General features: G+C 45.8%; 1 protein-coding gene across 14 annotated transcripts in view; it reads right to left on the bottom strand.

Moving 5' to 3' along the window:
- The window catches only part of FAT3 (FAT atypical cadherin 3), a 683,843-nt gene that overhangs the window by 127,187 nt on the left and 545,445 nt on the right, over positions 1 to 11,211 (bottom strand). For all 14 annotated transcript variants that reach the window (XR_008319026.1, XM_053306925.1, XM_053306923.1 and 11 more), the window contains 2 exons: positions 10,292 to 10,567; positions 7,586 to 7,796 (listed from right to left, as the gene is read on the bottom strand). Coding sequence is in view for 13 of the 14 variants with exons in the window: in XM_053306925.1 (XP_053162900.1) it covers positions 7,586 to 7,796; positions 10,292 to 10,567 (487 nt within the window). In the remaining variant the exon portion in view is untranslated. The remainder of the gene's footprint in view (positions 1 to 7,585; positions 7,797 to 10,291; positions 10,568 to 11,211) is intronic.

Here is an 11,211-nt window from a genome sequence, read left to right as displayed (position 1 = left end):
GGGGAAAGGAGAGGTGAGTCTTACCATGCCTGTAGTGGGTCACCATTCATGGCTCCTGTGCTGTGCTTGGCATGATAGGAGTCACAGTGGGCCGATTCAGATAATACTTTGTCCGCTGGGGCCTCAGCACATGATAAGGATGTGTGCATGCCATGAGCACTCACGTCTTTCTGCCCTCTGGGAGCAACTTCCCTAATTGTTTGGGAGGGGGTGGTTTGTACAGACTGCTCTTCAACATGCACGACAAATACTAGCTTGACGCCTGCCAATTAGGCAAAGAGGCACCTTTCAAAGTGGTTATCCTCTTATATTTAGCAAAGGGAGAGCAACCAGCCATTTTCAACCCCAGCAAAGCATCCCTCCAGTGGTTGTTTGTTGCTGGTGTCGTCCTTGTGACTCTTTTTGGACAGTGATCCCTTTAGGGACAGTGATCCCATCTTCTCATTATTCTTTCTCTATGTTAAACTGCTTTGAGAACCTTTTTGCTGAAAAGTCATAATATAAGTAGTAGTAGAAGTAATAGTAGTAGTAGTCTCCCTTATGATTATTTTTAGACTGCGAGCCCTTCCAGGACAGAGAACCATCTTCTCCTTATTATTTGTTTTCTGTGTTAAATGGCTTTGAGAATTTTTGTTGAAAAATAGTTTCTAAGTAGTAGTAGTAGTTTGAACCAGCACTTGTAGTGTGTGTGTGTGTGTGTGCGTGTGTGTGTGTGTGTGCGTGGAGGGGTGATTCTGATGAGCCACTTCCACACACAATTAGGCAAATGTGTCCCAACACACAGGAAAGGGGAAAGATTTACATGCTTATCCGTGCAGATTGTCCTCATTGAATATGCTTGGACAGCCGGTTGAAGTATTATCTGAACTGGCGCGATATGTGCAAATGTGTTACATGGTTAAAGCTAAACAGGTAAATGAGTTGGCTTGATCAATGCTTGGCTAGGATTCCTGTGACCCCCATGTAAACCAATGTGATGTCTCTTAAGGATAGGAGGGCTATAAATAAATATAACTTGGAATATATTCTTTAAGTGCCCAGCACACACAGAGGCTGTTCATACAACCCACTCTACTTGAGTATAATAGGGCTATCCCAGGCAGGGCTGGTTGTGTGTAGCACCAAGATCGCTCCCAATCCTGGCACTCCACCCAGGGTAGCCCTGGTTTGAAACCCGGGCTAAAAATGAGTAAGGAGGACACACATGTGCCTCATACCTCTCTTCTGGGCTGCGCATGCGTGCTGCCAGCAGCCATCTTTACCATAGAGCCAGGGAGGAGGAGTTGCCCAGCAGCCAAGAGATATTCCAATGCACTATGCTACTCATGCAAAGCACTGTAGGATATCTGGCGGCCAGGCTTCCTCCCCCTGCCTCTCGTTTGGCACACCGCTTGCTGCCCCACTGCTTATGTGGGTGCAGGTAGGTAGGATTCTGTCTCCCCTAAGCCCTCCTCAGCTCCAGCCCTGGTGGTCATGTAAATAACCTTACCATGTCATTCATACCATGTGAATGACCTTACCATTGCGCAACACAGATCTATAATACAGTTATTATATGATAAATATTTTTTAGAAAAAAGTGAATAAATTGAGTCTCTTAAGGGGTTGAAATATCTAAGCCATAGTGCAGGTTTGATTTTAAACTCATTCAGTTATCATGGCTTTCCTCAAGGAACTATAGGGAACTGAAGTTTATACAGAGTCTTGATAATGTTAGTGACTGTCAGGCTCCCGGTACAGGAATCCACCTTCTACCGCCAAAGGAGGTGGAAGTGGCCTCAGAGTTTTCGCTGGGGGAGCTTTAAGGCAGGGCTTGTCCCATTCACCAGCCCCACCTGAGTGTTGCTAGTACCTGCAAGGCTCAGTCAGAATCCCAGGGCTCCTTCCACCCCAAACCCTCCTCCCGGACTGGCCTCTCATCACTGGCCAGTCCTCCCTTATATCGCTCCTGACAGCTTGGGGGCAAATCTCATGAGAACTCGCCTGGAGATCTTGTGAGAATTGCTCCCGATTCTGCGAAGCTACGCTGCCTGTTGACAGCGAGGCAACCTCTCCCTGCCAGGACCAGCAGGTGGGTGTACTGATGTCCAGCGGGGTGTATTACAGGTGGGTGTATTAATGTATACTTCTTCCTCTGCCCAACAGGGTCCTCCCTGCAAGACCCAGGCGGGGGAAGCCCCAACATGAAGTTGGCTGCATTTACCTTGGGAATCCCTCTACAGAAATCTCTACACCTCCACACAGGTCTGCAGTTCCCAACAGAGCAGCCTGCAGCTCAGACTTTATGCTGAAAAGCTGTACACCAGGATTTCTCAATCTTAACCTGGGGGTCTCAGTGGTCCGTAGAAAATCTTTGCTGCACCAAATTTAGCTTGTTTCGTGGTGAGCCAGAATAAAATCCTTGAAATTCTGAGTACTAATGGTGGAGCAAGCACAAATTGTTCCCTTTGCTAAGCAGTGTTCAACTTGGTTTACATTTGGGTGGATGGCTACATGTGAACACTGCCTAGTGTAAGATATTCCCCTTTTAGGGGATGGGGTCATACCTCCATGGTATAGCATCTGCTATGCATGCAGAAGGTCCCAAGTTTAATCCCTGGCAGCATCTCCAGATAGGGGTGGGAAAGACTCCTGCCTGAAACCTTGGAAAGCCGCTGCCAGTCAGCATAGACAATACTGAGCTAGATGGACCAAGGCTCTGACTCTGTATAAGGCAGCTTGTTCCTGTGCTTTCTCTAATGTTTCCTGGAACCTAATAAATTGGGTGGGGGTCTATTGGTAATGCTTCAGGATCAGGGGGCTCCATAGGTGCAGAGAGGTTACGAATCCCTGCTGTAAACCATTTATTGTGTAGTGGTCTTGGCACACAGCCACCAACTTCTTCCTCCTTAGTGCAAATGGGGAAGACTAGAGGAAAAACTATGGAACAACCTGGATGGCTTTAAGAGAGGTTTGGCTAACTTCATGGAGGGCTAGAGGCCACCTCCAGCCTCAGAGGCAGGATGCCTCTGAGTACCAGTTGCAGGGGAGTAACAGCAGGAGAGAGGGCATGCCTTCAACTCCTGCCTGTAGGCTTCCAGTGGCATCTGGTGGGCCACTGTGTGAAACAGGATGCTGGACTAGATGGGCCTTGGGCTATGTCTATGTTATGTTCTTAACTTGTTTGTTAAACTAAGAGCTGCAATCCTAAGCACATGTACAGTGCGTTGAGCACCACTGAACAGGAACATTTACTTCTGAGTAAACATCCATAGGACTGCATTGTAAGGCTGCAATCCTTTGCATAGTCATGTGGGAGTAAGCCTCACTGAACTCAGTGGGACGTGCTTCAGAGTAAACATGCAAAGGATTTGACTGCAAGGCTGTAATCCTCTGCATACTTACCTGACAAGACGCTCCACTGAGCACACCAGGACTTACTTCTAAGCAAATATGTATAGGAGGATGCTGAGAGGCTGAGATTTTGTATAGGTTTAGGACATTCCACAGACAGTAACTGGCCTTTCAAGTAAATGGCTTTTGGGTTGGAGAGTAGATCCTCAATTTTGGGATTAGAATGATAAAGAGCTAACAAGCCAGTTGCTCAATGCACAGAAAGCAACCCATGGACCGAAATAAAGAGGACTCCGAACCATTTTAAATGACTGATTCAATGCCTCAGCACAATAGGACTGCATGCAAACTACAAGGAGAATGTTTCTTCAGAGAGGCATAAAAGGAATAATAGCTCTTGAAACAGATAAAAGAAGTTCATGGCAGCAAGGTTTGTTTATTGATTTCAGTGGATAAGGAGAAATCGAGATGAATCGTTGTTTGGTGAAGATGTAAATGTGCTGCTAAGGGACGGCTGGTTGCAAAAGGAACCTCCTAATGAGTTTGGATCAAGGGGCTCTTTGATGAAAAACGTGCAATGAAGGCAGATCTACACATTGCAAGAACCTCAGAGCTACTATTGAAAATAGCAGACCCTTGCTAGGTTCTCCCCCTTTCTCGTAGAACTTACAGTCAAACGTACTCCATGGCCTGCCACAATCACACCGTAGGGTTGTTCACACAACCGCCAGCAGGGTAGGAGGAGAACCCGGCCTACGTCGGAAAGCCGGGAATGCTCTTGATTGGTGGTTGTGTGCTTCCAAATATTAAAGTAGGGGGGAAGGAGAGTCGGCAGCTGGAGGCCACTGTGGCTGGGGATGATGGGAGCTACAGTCTAACAATATCTGGGAACCCCAACGGGGCAGAGCCACCACTGCATGGTAGGGTTCAAAGAACCCGGGCTGCCAATGAAAAGGGAAACTGATGCCCTCCTTGCATGTGAGGTCATGTACAAAGGGGGCGTGGCCAGGATCCAGGGAGTTCAGGCTGGCTCTCCTGAGCCAGCATTTGGTGGTTAGCTGTGTTTTGCAGTGAGGGAGAGAAAGGGAAATAAATGTGTCCAGCCACCAAAGGCTAACTGGAAAGGCTATCAGGAGGGCTGTGGCGGACCCTCCGGCGATCGGGCAATGCCCCCTTTGCATGTGACATAATGTACATGGATGTCATGTGTGGGGGCCACCAGCGGGAGGAACACAGGGTGCCCTCCTGCTGACTATGCCAATGGACACCAAGATTAAGAACCCCTGCTCTAGAGGATGGGCAGGCTCAAGGGAAAACTGATGGTCCTTTCAATAGCCTGGTTCTAAACTATACAAATTAACAACACCTTGATCTGGACCCAGAAACAGATTGCAAGCTTATGAAGCTAGTATAAAAGGAGAATTACATATTCCCCCAAAGGTGGCTCTAGTCAACACTTTGCGGCGATATTTTGAACCTGCTGATATTTCTAGGCACTTTTCAAAATTTGTCCCAAGCAGAACAGGGGCTCCCAACCTGTGGTACTTCAGTAGTTGCTGAATTACAATTCCCATCATCCCCACCCACAATAAATCGTGTCTGGGGATGATGGGAGTCGTAGTTCAGCAACATCTGGAGTACCATAGGTTGGGAACCCCTGAGGTTGAACATGTTGCAGTCATACAGTCTGGATGTAACAAAGGTGTGTGGAATTATGGTTATTAAAGTGTGAGATTATTGCTTTCTGTTATTCAGCTCTGCACTCACTCTAGCTGCAGAAGTAAGGAAGCATGTATATAAGCTGAACCCATCAGTTAAAATTAACATCCTCACTGCACATTTTTTCATGGATCAGAAGAATGGCAGCTTCAGAAAGCTGTATTATGCTGCATCCAGGAGCATCTGCGGATAATGAAATGGTGGGAATTTGCAGCTTTATCTGAAACAGAGGCTTGAAGCTACAAATTGCAGACAGTGAGGAGGATGAAAAAAGAAACCAGAGGCAGTCATGGGGAGATAAAGTCTCATTAAATGGTTTTGAGCTTTTGCGCGATTGGACTGGACAGATGACTCGCACTGTCCCCTTTCCTGGCCATTGTCCCCTCCCTCCCTCATTACTGGAGCCATTTCCCCCACATTGAGAATTTATTCTGTTGCACCAGAAATCCATTCTCCAGAAGACCGAACTAGACATTTGCCAGTAGACCAAAGTCTGGGAACCTGGGTAGCCATCATTAAATAGCCGTACAGCAGCAGTAGGACTAGATCTGTAGTGGGGAAGTGGTGGGCAGAAGAGGGACATTGAACCTTTAATCCTGGCACTTTCTCTTACAGCCTCTTTCCCCCACAACCAGATGCTTGTTTGCCACGTTGCAGGAAAAGCTGCTGGGAGGAAGGGGCTTCAGGCAGTGGGGAGCAGCAGGCGAGGGAGGGCTCAAGCACTCCCTTCTTACCTGCTGCTTCTCTGTTGCAAATCATGCCAGTCCTGAACTTGGAGCTGCAGGTTCAAAGGGCCCCTTTGCAAAGTGCCTTGCTGCCCCCCGCCATCAAACTTTAGGGCAGGGCTAGTCAACTGCGGCCCTTGAGCTGTTTTTGCACTACAGCTCCCAGCATCCCCAGCCACAGTGGCTAACAGTCATCGGACTAGGCACAGTGGAGCAATAGCAGGGGACAAGGCATGCCCAAAGCCTGCGGGCTTCTCAAACGCATCTGGTGGGTCACTGTTTAGTCAGGGATGATGGGGTGGGATGAGATGGGATGATTAGTCAGGGATGATGGGAGCTGTAGGCCAACATGTGCAGGAGGACCGAAGTTGAATAGCCCTGCCTTAGGGAAAGTGGACCTTGACAGTGCAGACAGCAGCCCAGAATGCTGCATGGTAGCCACAATGGCAGACCAACTTTTTTTTTTAGACCAGCAATGCAATGTAGTTGTCGTCCTCCTCCGCTGTTATATGCCTGTGGCACAGTGACGAGATGGGAACAGTGGTAAAGACAGTGTTTGCCAATGCCAAGAATTCAAATTGATTTGAATCGATTCAACTCGAATCTAGGTGATTCGAGTGATTCGAATTCAAATCGCATCACCCCTTAAAAGGGCCATTTCATTAGAAATGAATTTTGGAAATTGGATTTGAATTCGATTTGAGAGCCATTTGGCAACTTTTAAAAATCATCCAGCCCTCTGATTGGTTAAAAAAGGCACCAAAACAGTGCTGAATTGGTGCGGATTCGATTCTTCAGAGCAGATTTGAAGTTTATTCGGATTCAGAACAAATTTTCAGAATCCAATTTGAATTCAAAATGAATACAAAATTCAGTCCGTGCACATCTCTAGCCATGAAGCACTTTAGGCTGTTGCTACTACCAGCAAAGTAAGCCTGTCCCAAACTCTGGGGTGAGCTTACTTTGCCGCAGGACAACAGCAGCCTGGAGTGCTTCTTGGTGACAGCTCTGATGGCTGCCATCTTTTGCTTTATCAGCAATGCAATGCACCCTGCCTTGTTGCTGTGCCACAGTCACACAATGATGGGGTGGAAGCACTGCACTGTGGATTTAGAAAGAAAGAAAAGTAACAGCAACCAGCACTGCTGCCAAGAAGCACTCTGAGCAGCTGTACATACTGTATATACACCTGATAATGTATGATTATTCTCAGACTGCAGAAACCTGGTGCATATATCCATGCACATATAATCTACGCACATGCACCAAATCGATGTTGTAAAACACACATGAAGATTTGGTGCATATTCCTGGGGCAGCAAGAGCAGAGAGAAATTACTGTCTCTAATATGCATTTGGTTTAGTCAGGTTGCCAAATTGTTCTGTAGACTGAAAGATGGGTCTTTTGCCATATTCCGGGTACTTCTGTACATGCCATTTTAAAATATAAGAAGGAAACTCTGAGATTAGAAATTGCCTCTGGTGGTTTTAGCATTGCCGCTCAAGAAAGAGCGAGCACCATTTTTAAAAAGCATAATATATTGCCAGCTGCAGATAAAAGCATCTGCCTTGCAAGGTATATTTTCTAGAAGGCACCATATATAAAAGCCAATGAGATAAACATTAGGTCGGATGAGATGCTCAGCTCTCATTGATTTCTATGGTGCTTGATCATACTTATCTTCTTTTACATTACATTCCAACAGTCTTTAACTTCCATCAGATAATTACATTACATCATATGGTTTATTGCATGAAACTTTACAGCATGTGGCTGGTTGTAAGTTATTTAGTCCCTGCTTGCTAACCTGCTTCTATAGAGTAGATCAGCTCTGCATTTTCTCCTTTGTCTTTGTCCAAGGCAGTGACTTGCAAAACTGCAGATCCCACAGCAGCTGATTCAAACACAGAGGCTTCATACAAAGGACTGGTGAAGTAGGGACTGTGATCATTGGAATCCTCCACATTTACAATGACTCTGGCCAAGTTCCGTCGATAGGGGAATTCTTGGTCGCGAACCTGGAGAGATGACAAAATAATGATATTTGTGAACAGGTCACAGAGGCCAACATCCAGAGCAAAGCATCTGCCAGCACATAGTGCTAGCCCCTGTGATGCTGCACACGCTCTCTAAAGTGTGGGCGCTTTTGCACAAGAGCACAAATGCTTTTTTGGAGCTCAGCTGTGCTACAGAAGTGCTCTGTTAGATCAGAAACACATTGCTGAGGTTCCAGCATGGTGTTTCTGCTCTAACAGGGCACATCCAGAAGCAGGCGAGCTTCAAAAAGTATTTGCACTCTTCTGCAAGAGTGCAAATGACCCACCACTTGGAGAGTGCCTGCAGCAGCATGGGGGCTAATGCACTGCATGCCACCGTCTGCAAACGTCAGCAGAGTGTTGCTCCGGATGTCGGCCAGAGGAAATTAGAATTGCCACCAAAACTAGCCTCAGATGAAATTTGGGTAGGATTTGGAGGTTCTTGCCAGATATTCAAGGGCATTTACGTCCTGGGTATTTAACGGCTTAGGTCCTGGGTATTTAAGAGGGCGTCTTCTTCGCTATGAGCCCCACCGCCCATTGAGGTCATCTGAGGAGGTCTGTCTCCAGTTACCGTCAACTCGTTTGGTGGTCACACAGAGACGGGCCTTCTCGGCTGCTGCCCCAAGATTGTGGAATGCGCTCCCTGCTGAGTTACAATCCTCCCCATCTCTGGCTATTTTTTAAAAAAACATTTGAAAACCCATTTCTTTACCCAAGCCTTCTCAGGTTTTTAATTTAAAAGTACTGTTAATTTTATGGTTTTTAAATTACTGTATTGTTTTAACTTTTATATGTGTTATATGTTTAACTGTTTTAACTTTTATATGTGTTTTAATTGTTGTTAGCTGCCCAGAGACGTAAGTTTGGGTGGGGTATTAAACAAACAAACAAACAAACAAACAAATAAATATAGGGATTTTGGTTAAACAAGTTTACTCATTCTCCCTGTCAGATTTTCGCCTCTGATTTTGTATTTCTAGTATATCTTATCTTGTTCCTAGAGCAGCACCAATCACTAGACATTTGCCAATCTTCTGCACACGAGTCCCAGACTGTCTTTAGACAGCTGCGCCTATGCAACTCGGTGAGCATGTTTTTAGTTTATGTGGTCATTCCCACGACCAGTGCTACCCAGGTAGGACAGCGCTAGCCTGGATAGAACAAGTCATGAGAAGTGCTGGGATAGCTCCCGATCCCGACGCTCCTCCCCTGGATAGCCCAGCTTTTGCACCCAGGCTAAAAGTATGCTAGGAGGATGCACACATGCCTGTTTGCTCCCACCCAGGTCATGTACACACTCAGACTGCTGGCAGCCATACCTACCATAGAGCTGAGGGGAAGGAGTGGCCTGCCAGCCAGGAGATATCCCAATGCATCATACTTCTTGAACAGTGACTGTGGGATATTGGACATCTGGGCTTCCTTCTCCCTTCCTTTCCTTTGGTGCACCACTCGCCACCCGTGTGGGTGTGCAGGCGGTGGAGCTATCTTCAGGCCCCAGATTGTGTGGGGGAAGGTAGGTAGGATCCTGCTTTCCCCCCAGTCCCAGCAGTTGTGTGAATGACCTTACTGTCATTTTTTCTTACAGGTTACTGAAGTACTCTGTCATGTATGAGCACTGATGAAATCACACAGCAAAATTGTGTGACCAACAGCATGAATCCCTTTTTAATCTCTGATTTTATCAATGAGCATATGTGTGGGAGAGCATAAGTAATCCATAAGAGAAAAATAAAGGTACAAAGTGAAAATTTTTATAACCAAGTGCCACTTGAAAAATTATTTTTAGAACTTATCCAAGCTAAACAGAAGGTAGGCTGAGTGGAATATGCAGCAGAGTGAACAGTAGCAGAAAGGAATGGGGGAAAGTCCAGTAATCCCTAGTTTTAATAAGACAAGTAATATTCCTTAGGGGGCTTTGCACCCTAGCTGAAATAAAAGGTGAGTTGGGAAGGTTTTTTAAAATTAATTTCTGCTCCGTAACATTCAGCATCCACTCCACAGCGGAACAATTTCTGATCTGTAATTTAGGCACACAATCTCCCACCTTGAGAAAATCCTACAGAAGTATGCGATAAATCAACCCACTTTGCTTTCAAGAGCAGAGTGCAGCAGGAAGTGATAATCACCTTGTTAACGGCTTCCCAAAGAACTTTAAAACTTCTTCTTTAGAACTCTTTAAGGGAGTCTCTGTTGATAAAAGGCCCAGGCATCTGGAGATTACAATGTTTCTTCCATGTTCTCCCTCAAGATGGCAAAAACCATTTTGTGAGATAAAAATTCTTTCATAGTAAGCCTCACAAAGCCTCAGCAATGTATGAATGAATAAATAAATGCACCGTAGTGCAGGAAAGAAAATTAATTACTACTTCCTTACCAAACGTTAAAGCCTCTTTGCTTATCAGGAAAATATAGCATATACCTATTAAAGACACCAGTTGTGTCTGAGCACAGAGTTAATATTCCATTCTTACCATTACATTTAGGATGTGCTTATCTTGAGCTTCATGGTCTAAGCGCTCAGCCGTGTACAGCACACCCGTGTTGGGATCCATTCTGAACTTTCGCACACTGATGGAGTCGATGCTGCTGTGGATGATGTAGCTGAGCTTGTGTTTCTCATCTCTGTCTATGGCTTCGACTTGTAGGATCTCAGTGTCGGGAAGGATGTCTTCAGAAATTGTAACATCGTAATTTGGGTGGGAAAACTCTGGGCCATTGTCGTTGTTGTCCAACACTTTTATTAGAACCTGCAGTTAAGGAAAAGGAGAGAAAAAGAACACAAGAAAATCGATAAAACTGACCATGCCAACGCCCCCCCCCCCGAGAAAACCACAAAAAAACCACCATACAGTATTGCACTGGAAAAAAATGTATTTATCACATTTACAGCTCTGGATGGTGTACATGAAGTATACCTAGGGCCAAGCTTAAATGCTGCCCCACCTTTCACTGCTCCATGTACACACAGTGAAAGATGGGTGTGCCATTTAACCATAGGTGGGGGGTTTAGGTGGGTGGAGGGGGAATGCTCTCAGCAGTGTTGTTCTCCTCCCAGTAGTTACCATTTACCTTCCTGGAATACCCTCCTGAGCTATGTTATACCATCATGTGGCATTGTTCTAAGGAGTACTGGGGTGGAGGGATGGGGATGGCAGCCAAGAGAATCATTGCTAATACAATAGAACACAAGCAGAAGAGGTGAAGAAATATGTAAGGGGAGATTTTTGTCCTTTTTTTTTTTTTTGGCCAAGTCCTCCACTGGCCCAAACCTTTGTCACAATAAACTTTCAGCCTAGTTCTAGGTTCACTCAATCAAATATTCAGGAACCCAGTGAATTATAGGCCAAGCGACAGGAATTGAAGACATCACCACAGCACATCCTTAAGCTAG

The sequence above is a fragment of the Hemicordylus capensis genome, chromosome 3, assembly GCF_027244095.1.
Source record: "Hemicordylus capensis ecotype Gifberg chromosome 3, rHemCap1.1.pri, whole genome shotgun sequence".
Lineage (NCBI taxonomy): Eukaryota > Metazoa > Chordata > Lepidosauria > Squamata > Cordylidae > Hemicordylus > Hemicordylus capensis.
The sequence above is the reverse complement of the archived record's forward strand: the minus strand, read 5'-3'. Positions and strand labels throughout refer to the sequence as shown.